The sequence below is a fragment of the Zalophus californianus genome, chromosome 10 (genome assembly GCF_009762305.2).
Source record: "Zalophus californianus isolate mZalCal1 chromosome 10, mZalCal1.pri.v2, whole genome shotgun sequence".
Classification (NCBI taxonomy): domain Eukaryota; kingdom Metazoa; phylum Chordata; class Mammalia; order Carnivora; family Otariidae; genus Zalophus; species Zalophus californianus.
In genome coordinates this window covers 98652026-98674029 of record NC_045604.1, presented here as the reverse complement: position 1 = coordinate 98674029, position 22004 = coordinate 98652026, and the positions used below count along the sequence as shown (strand labels likewise).

General features: G+C 41.0%; 1 protein-coding gene across 5 annotated transcripts in view; it reads right to left on the bottom strand.

Moving 5' to 3' along the window:
* Positions 1–6334: 6334 nt before the first annotated feature.
* TPST1 (tyrosylprotein sulfotransferase 1) overlaps positions 6335–22004 on the bottom strand; it is a 165131-nt gene continuing 149461 nt past the window's right edge. For 4 of the 5 annotated variants that reach the window (XR_003523377.2, XR_003523375.1, XR_003523374.1 and 1 more), the window contains 3 exons: positions 11490–11540; positions 8872–8919; positions 6335–6906 (listed from right to left, as the gene is read on the bottom strand). Coding sequence is in view for 1 of the 5 variants with exons in the window: in XM_027613744.2 (XP_027469545.1) it covers positions 8902–8919; positions 11490–11540 (69 nt within the window). In the remaining 4 variants the exon portion in view is untranslated. The remainder of the gene's footprint in view (positions 6907–8871; positions 8920–11489; positions 11541–22004) is intronic. The other variant, XM_027613744.2, reaches the window with a different exon arrangement.

Sequence of the window (22004 nt, the reverse complement as noted above, 5' to 3'; positions counted from 1 at the left end):
GTATTGTTTTTGGGGGGTCTCCTTGTGGTGGTGGTACAAGAGCAGAGTGGAAACGGAGGCAGCCAGTCACTGCAGGACAGGATTGAGAAGGTTTCTTCCCCTCTTTGACTGAGTTTTAGTTGCAAGGAAGCATTCTGCTTCCAGAAAATTCTCAAGGAAAAGTACTGCAGGCAACAGTAGTAACTGTTGGATCAGGCTCTAAAGGAAAGCATGGAGAGATTCAACCAATTAGCCTGAAAGTTGGAGATAAGTTTCTTCTCCCAGAATATGGAGGCCCCAAAGTAGTTCTGGACCGCAAGGATGGTGACATTCTTGGAAAATATGTAGACTGAAATAAATCACTATTGAAATGGCATCGTGTGAAGCTGTCCATTCCTCTGAAGTTCTGAAACCTTTCCTATAAATAATTTCCATGTCTAATGATATCTAAGAACATAATAATAACTCATTGTTTACTTTTTTACAAAAATAATTCATGTTGATCAAAGCACGTTTAGAAAACAGAATTAAGCAGAAAGAAGAAAACAAGAATCCCCACAATTCCACCACCAAGGGATAACACTTAACATTTTGGAACACGTCCTTTCAGTTGTCTATCAATTTAGCTATTCTATTTAGTTTCCTACCTATCCTTTAAATAATAAAAATGGGATCATAATAAACAGCTTTGTGATCTCAAGTTTTCACATAATATAACATGAACATTTTTCTGTGTTATTAAATCTTTTTTTTAAAGATTTATTTATTTGAGAGAGCGAGAATGAGAGAGAGAGAGTACATGAGAGGGGGTAGGGTCAGAGGGAGAAGTAGGCTCCTCTCTCGCTGAGCAGGAAGCCCGATGCGGGACTCGATCCCGGGACTCCAGGATCATGACCTGAGCCGAAGGCAGTCGCCCAACCGAGTCACCCAGGCGCCCCAAATCTTTTTCTACAACATCATATTTATTAGCTGAGTTCTATTATGTGGATGTACCACAATTCATTTAACCAGTACACCCTTTCACTAGATTGCTTCAACTTTTTTATTTCAAAAAACTGTATCGCAATGGACAGTTTTGTAGAGAAAGTCAACCATGCATGATATATATATATTCCCTTATTTTTTTTTCAACTTGAAAACAAGTTCAGTAGTCATTCCATGTTTGGCCAATAGAGGTCATTTTAGGCTTTCTCAAAGTAAGGCCTTAAAGCCATTTCTAATATATAAGAACAAAAATAGTGGTTTTATTGTGAAAATGATTCAATTTTGGGTCTTTGGTAATAATCAGCTCCAGAGGAAGAATCAAACTCCTTTATTTTTCTCTCTAACAAAACTAACTCTCTTTCTCTCTCTCACACACACATACACACCCAATACTCAAATAATGAACTCCTTTGTTAGGATTTCAACACAAAATGAATAAAAATTACCTCTTTTGCCCAATTCAGAATAACTCTGGATGCTCTGCTTTACACAAAGACCTAAAGTGTCTGCAGAAGACTGCAGTGGATAGTGAGAAGCAGGGAAGGGAACTCAATGCTGAAAATATTGACCTCCCCAGAGAAAAGCCCAGACAGCTCCTTTAGAAATACAGATTTGGGGATAACACTGGATGGAGTCTCGCCTAGACCATTACTTATCTATCACCTACTAGCCAGGTTTTGGTAGGTGATAGTACATACATTTTGTTAGAACCTGAAATAATTGTTTTATGGGCATTTTTCTTGATTTTTACCAAGACCATAAATTCCCAAGGGCAGTGATCTGCCTATGCTTCCTGGCGCACCACCCAATTATACCTAGGAAATTACTAAGTACAAGGGAGGTACTTAAACAGTTGCAACTCAATGCTAATGGCAAGTTTCTATTCTAGTATAAAGATGATTATTGGAGATGCAGAGTAGTGGTTAGGGTGTCAGCTCTGGAGCCAGGTTGCCTCTGTTTGAATCCGGACTCTGTCACTAGCTGTACTAGGTACTTTACCCTCAGAGCCAGTGTTTGTAAAATGTAGGTCGCAATAGTACATCCCTCAGATGGTAGTTATGAGAATTAAATGAGATTAGACATGGGGGCGCCTGGGTGGCTCAGTCGTTAAGCGTCTGCCCTCGGCTCAGGTCATGGTCCCAGGGTCCTGGATCGAGCCCCGCATCGGGCTCCCTGCTCGGCAGGAAGCCTGCTTCTCCCTCTCCCACTCCCCCTGCTTGTGTTTCCTCTCTTGCTGTCTCTGTCAAATAAATGAATGAAATCTTTAAAAAAAAAATAAATGAGATTAGACATGTAAAATGGTTAGCAAGGGGCCTGGCCCATGACAAGTTCTTGATAAGTATTACTAGACCGATTCCTCGATTAGTGATTACTGAGGGTTTTTTTTTTTCATTTTTAAATTCTATGATTCTTCATGGCTGATGCTCTCTTTAACTCTTCCTGTGGCCTCTGAGGACACCAGCCTCTCTGGCCTTGTGGGTTCACTTGCTGTCTGTGGCCGATGGCTATGCTGGCTCCAGGAAGCACTCCGATAGAGGCCACACGTCTAACCTGGTCTCCTCCTGTTGCCTCCTTTTAAATTTTACTCCAGCCATCTTTCATCTGTTCAACAGGAGTTCCATTTGGTTTCACCCAATCACATAGACAGTCATCTTCATACACGTGATCCAAGAGGCCAACAGGAAACAGAAACGCTTTTCTTCATAGGGCTCAAAAGAAGTGTGCGTGGGCCAGAAAGAAAGAAAGCTTTGTGAAAGGGGGAATGTCAATAGGGATGGAAATAGCACAGCATCTGAAGATGAAGCCAGTTGTGCCGAGGTTTCCTTTTTCCCCCGAGTCAGCCATTTTGTGCAGTGGTGGTTCTCTGCCCTTTTCCTAGTCCAATACACGCCCACCTGTAATAGTGGAGTCTCTAGGGGTGGGCAGGTGGGAGAAATGAAACTCATGTCTCCTTTGGGGCAAGTACTGGAGGCAGGCTGCGTTATGGTTAAAAAAAGTCCTCCTTTCCCATTCTGAGGCTCTAGAGGAATATGTAACCTCCTCCCTACAAAGTCAATGACATAAGACTAACACAGGAAATAAGCAAACAAATAAATATTATGTTAAGCTGAAGCTGACTTTATTACTATTTGGAGGTTGGAGCAGTTGCGTAAGGAGAAATGGCACTGAAAGCAGCTGAGCCCTTAATGAGGCTGGGATTTCCCAGGTAGAGGGTAGAGGGTTTTCAGGCATCTGAAAGCAGCAGAAAGTGAAGGAGTGTAAGGAAGACAGGCAGGAGGCATACTGTACACTAGAAAGTGGGAAGCCCACATTGTGGAGGCAGAACAGTTTATTTTTTTATATTTTTAAATTTTTTTTAAAGATTTTATTTTATTTATTCATGAGAGGCAGAGGGAGAGAGAGAGAGAAGCAGAGGGAGAAGCAGGCTCCCAAGGAGCAGGGAGCCCGATGCAGGACTCGATCCCAGGACCCTGGGATCATGACCTGAGCCGAAGGCAGACGCTTAACCATCTGAGCCACCCAGGTGCCCCGCAGAACAGTTTAGATGTAATGTGTTAGGCATTAGGGAATCAAAGAAGGTTTTTGAACAAAGAATTGATAGGACAGCAGTATTCCTTTTCAACTGAAGGGGACAGGCCTGGGTGAGAGGACTGGAAAGAGGGATGTTCAGGTCAGGCTTGGACTGAAGTAGCAGCTCACCCTGATAGCACTATCTGAGGGGCCTTGTCTAAGGGACTTGATCCAGGCGAGCCTGTTTTTTCATCTGTAAAATGATATGCCAGAGGTTTCTGGGAGAATTAATCATTTACCAAGTATTTTCCCAGGTTCCTAGAATGTGCCAGACACTTTGCTAGGTGTCAGAGATACCAAAATGGACAAGAAAATGTTATAGTCTCTGACTTCCAGGAAATTACCACCTAGTATAGGAGACTGACAATAAAAAAAAAAAGTCAACAGATTAAAAACTGCCAAGTCTGATAAGGTGATACTGTGATGAAGAGAGGCAGGGAGGGCATCTACTTTTTAGGTCAAGGGGTCAGGAAAAATCTCTCTGAGGAAATGGAATTTATTGAGACCAGAGAACTGAGAAGGAGGCTATCAGGCAAAGAGCAAAGGGAAGAACATTCCAGAGAGAGGAAGAGTATGTGCAGAGGCAGGAAAAGCTTGGTGTGTTTCCAGGGGATGCAAAGAACCTTAGAGCACAAGGGATGAGGTGGGGGAGATGGAAAGAAGGGCAGTGGCTAGATCATGGCTGGAATGTGGGTTCTATTCTAAAAGAGAGGGTAAGGCGAAGGACATAACTATACGTGCATTGTAAAACTATTACTCTGCTGTGTGCTAAACTTTGGTGGGGGGCAAGAGTAGGGATGGGGATATTATTTAGGAGGCTCCCTATTGCAACAGTCTGGGTGACAGACGGTGCTGTCTTCCATTAGGGTGGGGGCAGTGGAGCTGAAGGGAAGTAGATGAATTCAAGAAGTATTTTAAAGGTAGAAGGAAAGATCTTGTACGTGGGGGGAAAAAGGGAAGGAAAGACTCTTGGGTTTCTGGCTTGCATGACTAGGTAGAAAATATTATTTGCTGATGGATAAGACCAGAGGATGCAGAATTCTCAAGCCAGGAGTAAGAAAACACATAAAACACCTTGTTCAGTGTCTTGCACATGGAAGACCCTCAATAAAAATTACTATTGTTGTCTGGTTATTCTGTATTGCAGAACAATGGCTTCTAGAAAACAGCTGGGAACAGTAACTTCTCTGTCCTTAAATGTAGTAGGGAGGCATGAAATAGAACAGGATTCTGAGACAAATGGATGATAGGTCTTCATGAAATAAATTACAGCAAAATCTTCATTAAGAAGTTAAGATGCATGTCAATTAATCTTCAACAGAGGAGGAAAGAATATGCAATAGGAAAAAGTCTCTTCAACAAATGGTGTTGGGAAAACTGGACAGCCACATGCAAAAGAATGAAACTGAGTCACTTTCTCACATCATACACAAAAATAAACTCAAAACACATTAAAGACCTAAATGTGAGACCTGAAACCATAAAAATCCTAGAAGAGAGCACAGGCAGTAATTTCTCTGACATCAGCCGTTAACTACATTTTTCTAGATGTCTCCTGAGGCAAGAGAAATACAAGCAAAAATAAACCACTGGGACTTCATCAAAATAAAACGCTTCTGCACAGCAAAGAAAGCAATCAACAAAACTAAAAGGCAACCTACAGAATGGGAGCAGATATTTGCAAATGACATATCTGACAAAGGGTTAGTATCCAAAATATATAAAGAACTAATACAACTCAACACCCAAAAAATAAATAATCCAATTAAAAATGGGCAGGAGACGTGAACAGACATTTCTCCAAAGATGTACAGATGGCCAACAGACATGAAAAGATGCTCAACATCACTCATCATCAGGGGAATGCAAATCAAAACCACAGTGAGATCTCACCTCACACCTGTCAGAATGGCTAAAATAAAAAACACAAGAAATGACAAGTGTTGGGGAAGATGTGGAGAAAAAGGAACCCTTGTATACTGTTGGTGCAACTGCAAACTGGTGTAGCCAACTGTGGAAGACAGTATGGAGGTCTTCCACAGTTGTGAAGAGCACGGGGCATAACTTTTTAACTCCTCAAAAAGTTAAAAATAGGACGAGTCCAGTAATTGCACTACAGGGTATTTACCCAAAGAATAAAAAACAAAACAAAACACTAATTCAAAAGGATACATGCACCCTGATGTTTATAGCAGCATTATTTACAATAGTCAAATTATGGAAACAGTCCAAGTGTCCGGCGACTGATGAATGGATAAGGAAGATGTGGTACACATACACACACAATGGAATATTATTTGGCCATAAAAAAATGATCTCTTGCCATTTTGTAACAACATGGACAAAGCTAGAGAGTATAATGCTAAGCAAAATAAGTCACAGGGAAAGACAAATACCATGTAATTTCACTCATGTGGAATTTAAGAAACAAACAAATGAAGGAAGGAAAAAAAGAGAGAGAGACAAACCAAGAAACGGACTCTGAACTATGGAGAACAAACTGATGTTACCAGAGGGGAGGTAGTACAGGGAGGGGTGAACTAGGTGAGTGATGGGGATTAAGGAGTGCACTTCTTGTGAAGAGCGCTGGGCATTGAATGGAAGTGTCGAATCACTGTATTGTACACCTGAAACTAATATCACACTGTATGTTAACTATACTGGAATTAAAATTAAAAAATTAAAAAAAATTATGATGCATAGAAGGGAATATCTACAATACAGCCAGCTGAAGAAACTTTGGTTTATCAATCACCGTTTGATAAGGTCTTACTGCTTCTCTGAAATCACAGTAATAAAAACATGTAAACCACCAGAAATGCTTCACACATTTAAAGCTTTTATTTTGAAAAATAAAATACAAAAGTCATTAAGTTGTAAATGTACGGTAATTCCTCAACTTCTCAAAAACAATACAATGAATTATTTAAATAATTAAGATATTTAATATTATCCACATCAATACATTTAAACAGGAAGTGTTCTACGAAACATTAGAACATGTACAGACAACCTATTCCAAGATGAAACTGCCCAATTTTGCTTATAGAATTCCATTTTAAAACCCTCCCCTTGAAACAAAAGTTTGGAATCTGGTAAGAAAAGATGAGGACCAGAGCAGTTTTAACAGAAAGCACATGCTCCCTCTGGGCTTCTTATCCACAGGGTTGTGCATGTAATTAGGATCAAGAGCACTGCAGTCAGGAAGATCACTCAGGAAGGCCCAAATGTATACTGACATCCCACCCTCGCAGTGGGAGGAGACCGGCAAGCCAACAGGAGATGCGGGCCATGGTACATACGCTCTACTGATCTCAGCGGGGGACAGCCAGTCCTAGAACTTTCCCTCCTGTTGAAAGGCAGCAGTCTTCCCTAAGGCAAACAAATAGAATACGGTTACAGGTGTGGAGTCACACTTTCATTCTCCCCGGCACCCAGCTGCGGTCCCAGCCTAAGCCAGGTAGGCAGCGAGGAGGACAGACGGTCACAAGAGCAGCCGCCTCAGAAGGACTACCAAGGAAGCACACACTCCCTCAGTCTGGGATGCTTTCAGACGCCTGCCGGTCGCTTTGGGACACCAAACAAGCAGATGGCAGCCAAAGCACCGGCTGCTCCTGCCCATTGCTGAATGACTGCGACTGTCATCTGCAATTGAAGTTACTGCAGGGGAACTGGTAGAGATGTCACAAGTCCAGGGGTCTGACATGCTGACTCGGCATTTGAAAGAGTAGATACCAGGGTTCTTTAAAGGAAGATTTAGAGAACACACGACTGTCATTCAAATGCCAAAGGGACCCCAAAGACAAGAAGAAAGACTAGTATCCTTCCTGAGATGCTTTGTTGTCTTCCTGCTTCTTCTGAGTCCTCTCACTGCATGTGGCCCCTACAAGCTACAACAAACATGCAAGGATGAAATGATGCTGTGGAGTCAACTCGAAGGCTGGAGTGAACTGACACTGCATTCTGTCTTGTGAAACATTCAATAAGTGAATCCCTATGTGCGCATTTCACGGAGGGAATTTATCTATAAAAGGTATGATAACTGCTGTTACATACGTACATAGAGTGTATGTCTAACATTTAGCATTTGCTCCTTAGCAAAAAGGCAGTCATAAATCCTGAAACCTATTAATATTATTAATTAGCTCAAAGTCATCCATGATTTTGACATGGCATAGCAGTGTTCATGTGCTTTTTTAGTCTATTATCCATTAACCCAGCAAGTCAGAAAAAAAATCTCTTAATTCAAATTATTCAGTCTTAATTTTCTCATCAGTACAACAGGTATAATACCACCTACTTTGCCAGAGTGGTTTGAACTCTGAATGAGTTCATTCATATATTACATATATGAATATCATATTATATATTATATAGTATGTGTCATATACGTTATTTATATATTACATACATAAAATGCTTGATATTTTATGCCTCGTATAGAGTATGCTGTCAATACAATGTTATTATATAAAATAAAACTAAAACAGCAAGCAAAACTATAAGAAAAAAATCAGATTTCTAAAAAAGCTTTTCAAGTTCCAAATGATCTAAGGCATTACCACATCATTCAGAACAAAACACAATCTTAAGGAAGTGTGGGAAAAGGGTGTGAGCTCTGAGCAGCTATGTCAGGACCTCTGGGTTCAGAAACCAGCTTTGCCACTAATTGGCTGGTGTCCCTGGACATGTACCTGATGATTACTCAGATATAAAGGGGACTGATAAGGCATGGCTGGCCTAGCCCAACTGTAGCCCTTACCTACAATGAGACAATGTAGGTTACAAACAAGACCTCGTTGTACATTAAAATCTGCAAGGACAGACTTGACCAACTCCCCAAAATATTACTGCAAAAACATTTGCACATCCAGCACACACAGAAGCAGCATGCAGTGGTGGAAGCAGCTCTGGCTTTCACCTTCCTGTGATGTGACTTTGACAAATAACCTGCTCTCTCTCGGGAATCAGTCTCCTTACCTGCAAACAGGTTAGTGGGATTAATGGTCTCCAAATTCCTTCAGTTAAAATATTTTATTATCTTATACTCCTCTTCATATTAAAAATAACAACTAACACTGTTTGAGTGCTTAGTAACAAGCTTTCTGTAGACATTTTTATGGTTAATTCTTACTATTACTCTCTTATTAATACTGTCCTCACTTTACAGATGAGGAAGCTGAGACACAGAGAAGCGATTTGCTCAATGCCACAGAACCCAGATTCCAACCCAGGCTGATGGACTTCAGAGCTGTGCTCTCCACTCCAACCACATTGCCTCCTAGGAGAGCTTAAGCAGGGAAACCCAAAGACCAAGGAATGTCCCCCAACTCTCACCTCACATACGTTAAGTGGTTCCTGGCTCTGCTACTCCACTTCCTCAGTCTGTCAAAGGAAGCAAAAGATGTTTTAAAAGTCCTTGAAGTTGGTCAGGATGAAAAGTGACTGCTCCCATTGAAATATCAGGGGTAGCTTGTAGGCTCTGATCACATATTTTCTAATGAACTCAGTCTGCTACTATTGTATAATAAGGAATCTGACTGGACTATGTCCCTAGTTCCTGGTAGGGAGACCCTAAATTCTTGGATTTTCCCAGGTAATGGGAATGTCTTCATTATTCCGGAGCTCCCTGGATCATACTTGAGTTTACGCTAAGAGATGAGATAACTCAGGATGGGGGCTGGTCACAGAAAGATCAAAAGAGCAGAAACCAGCTTTGCCACTAATTGGCTGGTGCCCCTGTGATTAGAGAGCTGGGAATTTAAGCCAGCCAACCTCTGGATAGGGGATGTTGACTGGCATTGACTTCAATCACATGGTCAATGATTCAATCAATCACGTCTATGTAATTAGATCTCAATAAAAACTAGGGACGCTGAAGTTCAGGGGAGCTTCCTGGTTGGTGAATGCACTGACATGCTGCTGAGACGGAGGAGTACCCTGATTCCACGGGGAATGGGCACAGCTCTGTGTCTGAGACCCTTGCAGTCCCCGTCCTAACATGTCTCTTCATTTGGCTGATCCTGATTTGTATCCTTTATAATAAAACTGTAACTGGAAGTACAGCATTTTGCTGAGTTCTGTGAGTCACTTTAGCTACATACCAAACCTGAGGGTTCTGTGGGCTTCCACTTTCTCATTTATTGTAAGTTAAAATCTTTTACAGCCCTTTTCTAAGTATGTGTGTGTGTGACGCATTAAACTAACCACAGTAAGGGGCTCGAAGTTCCTAGTAAGCCTTTTGCAGATTTTTTTTTTTTTTTACTGATTTGTAGGAATCCTCTATATTCTACAAATGACTCCTTTGTTTTTAATTATTTTATTCCACTTAAGGTATACTTTTTTACTCTCCTTATGATGCTTTCTAATAAGTAAATATTATCAATTTTAATGGAGCCCAAGTTATCCATTTTAAAATTAATGATCAGTGTTTTTTATGATCTGTTTAAGAAACCTTCCCTCTTAAGGTCATGAAGATATTCTCCTTTATTGTCTCCTAAAAACTTTATTATTTTGCCTTTCACATTTAGGTCTATAATCGGCCTGGATATGATTTTTATGTATGCAGTGAAGCAGAGGTATCCCTTTAATTTTAGTCTCAAATTCTCTTTCTTGATTCCCTCAAACTTATTATGCAAAACAGTCTTTGGATTTGACATTCCTTCGACTTGCCTCTTGGATTTTTCTCTGGCTCCAATTGCCACACCCTGCAAGTGATTGATGGCTTATTGATGAATCCATCCAGGTTTCTGGGGCATCACGCCTAGCCCAGGCTCAGGGCCCAGTGCCCCCTTGTCTGCAAAAACTGATTAGTCTTTAGGGGAGATCAGAAGTTCCTTAAGAAGATCTCCTTTTTTCTCTGACTCTTGAGGACTTCCAATTTTTTACCCATAACAGAAATTCAGTAAACATTCGTTGAATAAATAAAATGAATGAATGGGAGGATTAAAATTGAACATATGCTAATAAGAATATGCCATGAAAGTAGTTTGGAATTCTCAAGTGTACATATCCAGTATTAATGGCTGATTGTTATCGGACAAGGATCTGAGAAGACAGAGCCTTCGACCCTGGTGTGAGAGGGCAGCTTCTCTTAGAGAGCCCAGCCCACTTTACTGCAGGCTTGCTTCAGTCAACACGACTTCACACAGAGTCTGTGAGGAGGTATGTTTGCCTCACCAATCCTATCTGGGATGATTTTAGAAACCGGGTTCAGTGTGGAGTCATTTCCTATTTACAAGCCAACTACTGATAGTAGCAGCCTGGAGGCAACATGTATTATCACTAGGCTAGAAAGGGAAGTCTTCTGCTGGGCTCAAGTAGTAGCTGACAATTTTCTCCCCACTACTGTATAGGAATGGCCGATGACGGCCAGATGCAGGACACCCCGGGCCACACTTTAGGCGCACAGTGTCAGCTGTAACACTGCCTGTCTCTCTTGGACTCAAGAAACAGTACTGACCCAGGTAAGTGAAGGCGTGACATTACAAGGATAACTCTGGATCTGTTTTAACTAATTTTTTAAAAAAGTAAAAGTTATAATTTTCAAACTCTCGCTGTCCTTTCCCAACCTGGGGGCTTTCCAGTTGAAGGCCAATGGCTGTGAATATCATGGATGTCTATGTGATAAGAACCAAGTGTGGCTGTATAGTTTTATTTCAAGTTAGATATGAGAAGGCCGGAGCAGATTCACTAAGGCAGGCTTCTTATATGTGGAATACCATATGGCTTATAAGTCACCTCAAGCAATTGGATTTTAGTTGTCAATAAAGTAGCTCCCTAATTTTGGAAGACATTGATACTGAGCTCTCTCAAATTAAGATGTGTTAAATTACTGTTAAAACCAACAATTACCAGAGGCCAGTCTTTCTACCACCAGCATAGCACTCTTTCAAAAGATCCCTCAGACACAAGAGTCTATCTATCAGATTAAGAAGAGGAAGCAGATACAGTACCTGAGGTTTTTCTTTAAGAAATTCAGGGAGCTGAAATTCTCCTTTATAGACCTGGAAAAACAAAGCCAAGTGTGAGTTTAAGGAAACAGGTACAGTCATCATCATTTCAGGATGCTTGCAATGCCCAATGGTGCATGGATTTACTGCTTCCTTCTCGGTGAGTTTTAGAATGGGAGAGAAGCCTGTCAGTTTAAAAACTGCTAGCATTGAAGGACTAAGTGAAATTCCCATTCACTCTGGTCCCACCTGTTCTACATTTGCCTGAGTGCTCCCAAATGCGGGCTGGCTGGGAGAGGGCTCAATCTGAAGAAGAAAAAAAGCATCCCAACATTCCAAGCTCCAATCATTTGAGCTGAGAGAGAAAGCAAGCCCTGGGCCATCTCTCTCAAGCAACCAACAGAGAATTCACACAATTTAGGAACAGGCTCCTCCTGATATCCTTTAAAAATCTCCACCCTTACAAATCTTAGATATATTCCAAATTTACTTTACTTTTTTGTTGTTGTTGTTGTTGTTAAAGATTTTATTTATTTGAGAAAGAGAGACACAGAGATGACGGCAGAGATAGCGAGAGAGAGCACGAGCAGGGAGGAGAGGGACAAGCAGACTGCCCGCTGAGCAGGGAGGTGGACGTGGGGCTCAATCCCAGGACCTTGGGATCATGACCTGAGCCGAAGGCAGACGCTTAACTGACTGAGCCACCCAGGTGCCCCCCAAATTTACTTTTCTTAATGTGCCCTATATTCCCATAAGTTGAATATTAGATGATTCTTAAAATGATATACTTTTAACCTCATAAAAATCTTATAATTAAAAACTTACTCTTCTCAACATATAAAATTATGTTTTAATACAATAAGGAAATAACTTTAAAAAACAATACCATTTATAACAACATAAAAAAAAAAACCCACCAGATACCTAAGAATAAATCTAACACAAGATGTATAAGATCTTTACACAGAAAACTATAAAACATTACTGAGAGAAATGAAAGACCAAAAAATAGACATACCACTTCCAGGGATTGGAAGATTCAATATAGCAAAGATGTTCATTCTCCTCAGGGAATTCCAATCAAAATTCCAGCATACTTTTCTGGGCAGAGGGGGCAGGGGTAATTTCAAGCTGATTGTAAAAGTTATACGGAAAGGCACAGGGCCAAGAATAATCAAAGTAATCTTAAAAAGAACAAAGTGGGGGGCCTACTCTACTAGATATTAAAGACTTATTATTACAGCTATAATTAAGCCAAATATACAGCTAGATATATACACACATATAAGTTATAATTGTTATAATATACAAATGTATGCTACAATATATATTATTATTTACGTAAAATAATAAAGATAATAATTAAGTTAGAGTGAAGATAGTAAGGCTTTGGTACAAGTATGGACAAATATATTAATGAAACAGAATGAAGAACCTAGAAACAGACCCTTGTGTACAGATACTTGGTTTATGATAAAGGTGGCATTGCAAGCAATGCAATTAAAATGAATAAATAAATGTGGTATATAATGATATTGAGTAGCAATTAAGAAAAATGAACTCTGGGATGCCTGGGTGGCTCAGTCGGTTAAGCGTCTGCCTTCAGCTCAGGTCATGATCCCAGTGCCCTGGGATCGAGTCCCGCATCAGGCTCCTTGCTCAGCAGGGAGCCTGCTTCTCCCTCTGCCTGCAGCTCCCCCTGCTTGTACCCTTGCTCACTCTCTCTCTCGCCCACGCTCTCTCTCTCTAACAAATAAATAAAATCTTAAAAAAAAAAAAAGAAAAATGAACTACTGCTATGAATCCCAACACATAATGAGGAGGGGGATAAAAGCCACACCCCTAAAAATGATATACATGTCTCCATTTAAATATCTTAAAGTTTCTAAAAAGGCGAAACAACTTCATGATGTTAGAAATCAGGATACTGTTTACTCCGGGGAGGAGGGAAGTGGTAGTGATTGGGAAGGAGATGAAAGAGGCTTTCAGGGTGCTGGGAATTTTCCGTCATGATATGGGTAGCAATTGTGAAGGTGTATTCATTTTTTTTTTTAGTGATTTTTATTTGTCAAAGAGAGAGCAAGCACAGGCAGAGGGAGAAGCAGGCTCCCCACTGAGCAAGGAGCCTGACGTGGGGCTCAATCCCAGGACCCTGGGATCATGACCTAAGTTGAAGGCAGATGCTTAACCGACTGAGCCACCCAGGCATCCTAGGTGTATTTGTTTTGTATCATTAATAGAGCTACGATTTGTGTAATTTTTCTGCATGTTATGCTTCAAGAACAAAATTGAACAAATCAAGCCAGTAACTTAATACTAAAAATTTACTGCTAACACACACACACTTTAAATACAAGGATGTTTGTTTCAACACTGAAACAAACTGGGAACTATTTGTGCCAATCAAGAGTAAAGAAGGTCTCCATTAGCCAAAGTTTGATAACTGCTGAACCTGAGAAAGTATGGTCAGAAACTACAGATGGTTATTGGGAAGAGAGTCACTGAGTAGCCTCTCCGAGCAAAAAAAAAAATCTTCTATGTGGTAACTCCTAAAGCCCACAAACCTAACGGATTCTTTCTTGGTTATATGATGACTGATCCACTTCTAAAAGTAGCAGCATTCCCTCTGAAATGACTGTACCTTTTGCCTGTCTCTTTCTCTGCAATTTCTAAAACCTACTCCATTCTTTACGGTCTCTTAGACGCCTAAATTTAAAACAGAGACATTGGACTTTTGGATAAAGTCTTCAGAGATGCATCACGATGGAAGCTAAGGTGGGTGCAGGATAACACTGCATCCACTAGGACTGTTTCAAAAGCTACCACCATCTCTGTCATACCCTCAAATAACCCCAGGTCAACAGGGGGTCTGGCCTAGCTGCTCCCTGAAGAATCTGCATGTAAGGGGCGCCTGGGTGGCTCAGTCGTTAAGCGTCTGCCTTCGGCTCAGGTCATGATCCCAGGGTCCTGGGATCGAGCCCCACATCGGGCTCCCTGCTCGGCGGGAAGCCTGCTTCTCCCTCTCCCACTCCCCCTGCTTGTGTTCCCTTTCTCACCGTCTCTCTCTGTCACATAAATAAAATCTTTTAAAAAAATCTGCATGTAAGAAGAATCCTCTTTGTTCTACCCTATCACCACAGGCCAAAAACTGTTCCAGCTTCCTGCACTGTGCCTCTCCCACCGCCACTTTACTGAGATATAACTGATATATAACATTGTATTACTGTTCCAGCTTTCTGATGCAGGAAGTATCTAGGCCCCTGGAGTTGTGTATCATGTTAGTTCTGACCTCCACGGTGCCTGTCTGCAAGCAGACACTATATCCAGCGCAAGGGCTCAAGCCAATAGGATGTTTTTCTTTTTTTTTTTTTTTTTTTTTTACACCAGATTCTCAGGTGTCTTTCCTTCTCCCTCTATTCACGTAACTGTGTCCCAGCCCCCACCTTCCAAGCCCCTAGGGCATACCCTACTCAGGCTTAGTTAGGATCCTGTACCCTGGCTGCATTACTGAACAGAACAAGGCAGATTTGCCCTAGTCCCTCTTCCAGTTTAGTGGGTTAGGTCCCTAAGCAATTTTTCTGATACTCCTCATATCCTCTGACTCAGAAACTGGCTCTCCTCTCTTTTAGCTAGCCTCTTCTGCTAGAATTCAAGCAGAAGGTTCAATGAAAGCCCAGGGGGTTACATAGCGAGTCAGTGGCAGAGTGAGGCTCAGAAGGCCCCACCCAGCACTGTCTTGTCTTTTATTACCATTAGCAAATCTTATGGTTAAACCTTCCCTTTTCTCAGTTCACTATAAAAACCAGCAAGGCATGACAGAAAATATGAGCGGGAACATGAAATATTTTAAGTCTTCCAGGAACCAACAGTTCCAGAGAGGTAAGACTTGTAAGGGGGGAAAACACCCCTAACTATATGATGTCACAAATTTAATAAAAAACCAAAAAGGGGTCAGGATAAGACATTAGATAAAAGGCTCAATCAAAAGGTAAGTGGGAAGCTGCCTCCTTTCATTATCCTTTAGGGAACAAATGCTTCAAAAGATAGAAACTATGGTACCAACAAAAAGAACACTTTCTACCGACAAAGCAATTCCTATTTAGTGAAGGAAACCCAGCACTACACTGCTTATAAAAACAGCAAAGTTAGGAATGGAATTTCCTTTGGTTAAATGAACAGATGCTGTTCTCTGGTACTAATGGACTGAGGATTGTGCTTGACAGCAATGAGCTAGGCACTCAGAATCCAAACATTCCTACAGAACCCTCTCACCTCAAGCCCCAAAGGCATGATGAGGAGACAAAAGTAGGCTCCTGATTTGGAGGGTGCATTGGAAAATAAAAATAATAAGAACAGCAGGTAAACATTATTGTCTCAGGTTGGTGTTATGTGGGTGCTTCCTATGTATTATCTCATTCAATCCCACAATCTCTGGAGGGAGGTATTATTTATTCCTATTTTACAAATGAAGCAACTAAGTCACAGAGAAATTAAGTATTTTGTCCAATGTAGTGAAATGGGAAGCAAATAGGTACCATGATTGAACTTGCATTTTAAAAGGATCATCCTAATTGCTCTGTTTAAATCGTAGAGGGCCAAGGATAGAAGTATGGAGGTTAGAGCAGTAATCCAGACAAGAGAGGATGATAAGGAGATGGTGAGAAGTGGTACGTTTGTGGATCTTTATTTTTCTAATTACACCTAATTACACAGACTGGATGTGGGATGTGAGAAAGCAGAGGGGAGTCAAGGATAATTCCAAGGTTTTTGGCCTAAGCAATACCAAGTGGAAATACGGAGTTGCCATTAACTGAATTGGGAAATGTTCTGGCTACAGCATATTTTCAGGGGGAAGAAGATCAATAGTTTAGTTTTGGGTATGTTAAGCTTGAGATGTCTATTAGACAACAAATGAAAGTGTCAAGTCACCAATTGGATATACAAGCCTAGAGTTCATAGAAGTCTTGGTTGGGATATATAAATTTGAAAATCATCAACTTACAGATGGTATTTAAAGCCCTGATACCTGATAAGATATCCCAGGGGCTCAGGGTAGAGACACAACAGCAGAGGGCTTAAGACTGAGATATGGGGGCATTCTAGCATTAAGAGGTCAGGGAGAAGAGGAAGAAACAGCAAAGACTGAAAAGAAGCTACCAGTAACACAGAAGGAAAACTTTAAAAAGGTGGTGTCTTTTTTTTTTTAAGATTTTATTTATTTATTTGAGAGAGAGAGAGAGTGAGAGAGAGCATGAGAGGGGGGAGGGTCAGAAGGAGAAGCAGACTCCCTGCTGAGCTGGGAGCCCAATGCGGGACTCGATGCCGGGACTCCAGGATCATGACCTGAGCCGAAGGCAGTCGCTTAACCAACTGAGCCACCCAGGCGCCCAAAAAGTGGTGTCCTTAAAACCAAGTGAAGGAAACCTATCAAGGAGGTAGTAATCAATTGTGTCAAGAGAGGCTGGGAGGTAAGACGATAACTGACCACTCGATACAGCAACACGAAGGTCACCGTCAATTTGACAAGAGCAAATTAAATAGAATGGTAGCTGTAAAATTCTGTATGGAGTGGATGTCAGAGAATGGAGAGGAACTGGAGACGGGGAGTACAGAAAACTTCAGTTTTGATGTAAAGGGAAGCAATGAAATGGCAGGGCAACTGGAATCAAGAAGTATGGGTGTGTGTGTGTTAATGTTAAGATAGAAGAACTAAGGGTATATTTGTTGATGGGAAAGATCCTGCTGGAGAACAAAATCTGATGATACAGGAGACGTGGGGAGATGGACTTGGGTACCTAAGGGAAGGAAACGCCTTCAGATAGGAGCATGGACGTTCACTTCTGTTACCCATTTTCTATTATGAGAGATGAGGATACCAGGTCTGCAACACTTCCCTTCCTCTACTCTCTCAAAAATTACATAATAATTTCTGGTTAAAGTCACATTCTGTAAGTTTCCACTATTATGACAATATAAATGTCACATATTTACATTTTCTTACACAGCTTATTTGTTATTTTAGCTAAAGTTAGTAATAGCCTCATATATTTCTTGATTAGTAGACTCTAGTTTTTAGAGCAGTTTTAGGTTTACAGAAAAACGGAGCAGAAAGTAGAGTCCCCATATACGTCCTCTCCCTCTCCTACAGTTCCCATTAAAATCTTGCATTACTGGGCGCCTGGGTGGCTCAGTCGGCTAAGCGACTGCCTTCGGCTCAGGTCATGATCCTGGAGTCCCTGGATCGAGTCCCGCATCGGGCTCCCCGCTCAGTGGGGAGTCTGCTTCTCCCTCTGACCCTCCCCCCTCTCATGTGCTCTCTCTCTCTCATTCTCTCTGTCTCAAATAAATAAAATCTTTTAAAAAAAAATCTTGCATTACTGTGGTACATTTGTTACAATTAATGCAGTAGTAGTCATAGACTGTTCTTAATTAAAGTCTTTAGTTTGCACTAGGGTTCACTTTTTGTGTTGTACTTTCTGTGGGTTTTGATGAATGCATAATGACATGAATCCACTATTACAGTAAATGCAGAATAGTTCCATTATCATAAAAATCCTGTGCTCCAATTACTTATCCCTCCCTACCTTCCCCCAATCTTTTCACTGTCTCCATTTCTGCCTTTTCACAATGTCACAGAGTTGGGCTCATACAGTATGTAGCCTTTTCGTTTTTTTTTTTTAAGAGATTTTTAAAGATTTATTTGAAAGAGAGAGTGAGAGAGAAAGAGAGAACGCACGAGTTGGAGAGAGGGGCAGAGGGAGAGGGAGAAACCCCGCTGAGCAGGGAGCCCGATGCAGGGCTCGATCCCAGGACCCCAGGACCATGACCTGAGCCGAAGGCAGGCATTTAACAGACTGAGCCACCCAGGCGCCCCTCTATAGCATTTCCTTTTGAGTCTTTCTTAGTTCTGTCTCTATGCTTACATTCACTTTTCCCATCAACAGCCCTTAGCATATTCATCATAGTTACTTTAAATTCCCAGTCTGATAATTCCAAAATTTCTGGCATATATGAATCCAGTTTGAATACTTTCTATTGTCTCTTCCAACTGTTTTTTGCCTTTTAGCACATCTTGTAGCTTTTTTTTGTTAGAAGTGGACATGATATACTGAGTAAAAGGGACAAAGTAAGTAAGTCTTTAGTGTGACGTTTTACGTTTATCTGGCTAGGAATCAGCCTGTGTTCACTGTTTGTTGGCGCTGTACGTATCGGAGGCTAAAATTGTTCAAGTGTCCTTGTTTTTGTACTTGTTGTTGTTCTGGGGTTTCCCTAGAGACTTCTTTTAAAAACAGAATCTGAGCATTGCAGTTCTTTTAGTAGTAATCCACTGTTATTATACAAGAGCCTGACTGGTGCGGTGGTAGGGTATGTGTGTTTGGGGGGTGGGGGAGAAAATATCCTATACTCCCATAATTACATCTAAGTATTTTAGTGAGTCTGTGTGCCTGGGCTGTAACCATTGTTAAGTGCTTCTCCGCTTCCCCTCCCTCCCCTTTAGGTAAGACAGAAAAGCTGGAGGGGCTAGAGTTGGGTAGTTCCCTTCCCCCAAGCTGGTTAGGCTTTGGCAAAATAGTCTACTTTGAACGCAAGCTGTTAGTATCCCAAGCTTATTTTAAAATGGTTACTTTCCCCTTCCCTCTGTCAGAGCACCAGGGGATTTTTCTCTGATCTTCACCCAGAGAACCTTGTGGGGCTCCTGGAGGTAAAATTCATGAGAGTTTGGGGGGGATCCCCTAAGACTGTGCCCCTGGTTTTTAAACTCTCAATTTTTTGAACTCTCACTGAGCCTCTGGCAATTCATCATTTACAGTTTATGCATTCCCAGCAGTACTTACTTCAGTGGGAGATTTCTGCTCTAGGTAATCTATGATTCTTGGCATTTACATTCCCTCTTTCCTTTTTTCCCCTTTCCCAAAACATCCTTCCTGAAACCCTCTGTTTACTTCCATCTGAACTGCTTGTTCTCTAGGTTTCCTGCTCAGGTGTTGTCTTGGGATTTTCCAAGAATATCTATCCTGGATATTCTTCATACCTCTCTGGTTTTGATTCCCATTTCCTTGCCCAGGTCTTCCATTTACTTGGTTAATCCATCATCTTTGGTACACTCTTCAGTAGCTCCTGAGAAAGGGTGTATAAGAAGCAAATTTTGGGGGCACCTGGCTGGCTCAGTCGGTTAAGTGTCCAACTCTTGATTTCAGCTCAGGTCAGAGCGTCAGGGTCGTGAGATCAAGCCCCGTGTCGGTCTCTGCGCTCAGCGGGGGTCTGTTTGAGATTCTCTCTCTACCTCTGCCCTCCCCAACCCCTCTCTCTTTAAAATAAATCAATCTTTTTTAAAAAGGCAAATCTTTTGTGATTTTGCATGTCTGAAAATGTCTTTATTTTATCCTAATACTTGACTGAAAGTTTATCTGGTTATGTAATTCTAGATAAGTAATTTTCTCTTTGAAATTATGGCATTGCTCCACTCTCTTCTAGTTTCCCATGTTTGGGTTGACAAGGCTGATATGATTCTAATTCCTGGTCCTTTCTATATGACCTTTGTTTTCACTCTAGAAGCTTTAAGACTTTTTTTTTTTACCCCTAGTGTTCTATAATTACATGATAATGTGTCTTGATGAGACTCATTTTCTTCATTCATACTGGAGATACATGTCCTTCTGTTCCTGGAAATGTCCTTATATTACAACATTGATAATTTCCTCATCATCACTTTTTTTTTTTTAAACATTTTATTTATTTGACAGAAGACACAGCGAGAGAGGGAACACAAGCAGGGGGAGTGGGAGAGGGAGAAGCAGGCTCTCTGCTGAGCCGGGAGCCCAATGCGGGGCTCGATCCCAGGACCCTGGGACCATGACCTGAGTCGAAGGCAGATGCTCAATGACTGAGCCACCCAGGTGCCCCTATTTTTCTCCAATTAGTCAAATACTGGACCACCTGAATAAAGCCTCTAATTTTTTTTTCCTCTCCAAGTCATCTATTGGTCCTTTTGTTCTACTTTCTAAGAGATTTTCTCAACTTTACTGATTTTTTCTTTTACTGATTTTAAATTTCAGCTCTCATATTTTGTTTCCAAATTTTTAAATTGTTTTTTTTAAACCATCTTGTTCTTTCCTTTTTTTTTAAATAAAGATTTTATCCACTCATTTGTCAGAGAGAAAGAAAGCACAAGCAGGGGGAGTGGCAGGCAGAGGGAGAAGCAGACTCCCCGCTGAGCAGGGAGCCCGACTCGGGACTCGATCCCAGGACCCCGGGATCATGACCTGAGCCGAAGGCAAACGCTTAACGACTGAGCCACCCAGGCGCCCTGTCATTTACATTTTCTTTTGCTCATTACATTGTTTTTATTTCCTCTGTGATTTCCTTTTCTCTTTCTTTTGGTTTCTTTCGTGCTAGAGAAGTTCTGCAAGTATCCTGTGCGTCTCGGCTTTGAAGCACAAAAAGTTGACTGAAATTCTGTATATGAAGATTGAGGCTAATTGCAGTTGTGCTTCCTCAGCTGGCTCTTTTGTTTTTTTTTTTGGTCAGTGTTCTTTCTCCATGTATGAAGGTACACCCATAGTATGTACATTCTCTGAAGTCCAGGTAGGTGACTTGTGTCTGGAGGCTGCAAACCACTATTTATGGAATTGCTAAATAGAGGAACATACCACTACTGGAAAAGAAATGTCGTACAGAGAAAAAAAGAGAAAAAAAGATAGGAGAGACATATATTCCCATAGTCTTTAGCTTTACTGTTAATTATTTGCAAGAGACTGGAGGTATGAGGAAAGACTAAGAGGTTTTAAACTGTTCCCCTCTGAGCTCTAATACCTTGTGAGTTTGAAGGCAGTTTCTCAAAGCCCGAGTATCAAAGGGGGATTGCTTTCTCAGTTCCACCTTCACCCTGTCCAGTAGGCCTTCCAGGTCTGTGTTTAACAAGTTATAAAGGTTACTGCTCTGCTTTTGAGGCACTCAGAGCAAAGCACTTAATAAAGTCTAAAAGAAATGCATATAAAAATGTGAGTTCCACATATTTAAAAGCTTAATAGCTTTTACTTGTGGTAGTGACAGTGTGTTTCCATTTGAGAGGCTATGGCTGCCAACAAACAGAATTTCCAAAGAAATCACTCAAATATAAAAGTAAATTATATTTGCTGCTTTGGGTTTATAGTCTGAAATCAGGTTCAGATTTTTGAAGTGAGGTATAATTAACTATAAGTGCAGCCTTTAATTGTGAGATTACCTAGAATACAGAGCTAAAGAAGGGAGGAGACTTTGCCTAAATTGCCTGAGAAGTTTCAAAAATCCAAGAAAGAAAAGCTTTAGAATATTGTCTGAAGCAAGCAATGCACAATATTGATTATTTGTCCTCAGGTCACTTTCAGCTTTCTCATAAAATTAATTAGGAACTGACCCACTAAGCCCAATACCACTTCACCATTACTGCAGCCTCACCTATATGTAGTAACAATTTACAACTAAAATGTAAACTAAAGTCTGGGAGCAACTAGCAGCAGTTAATAAATATCATTAATG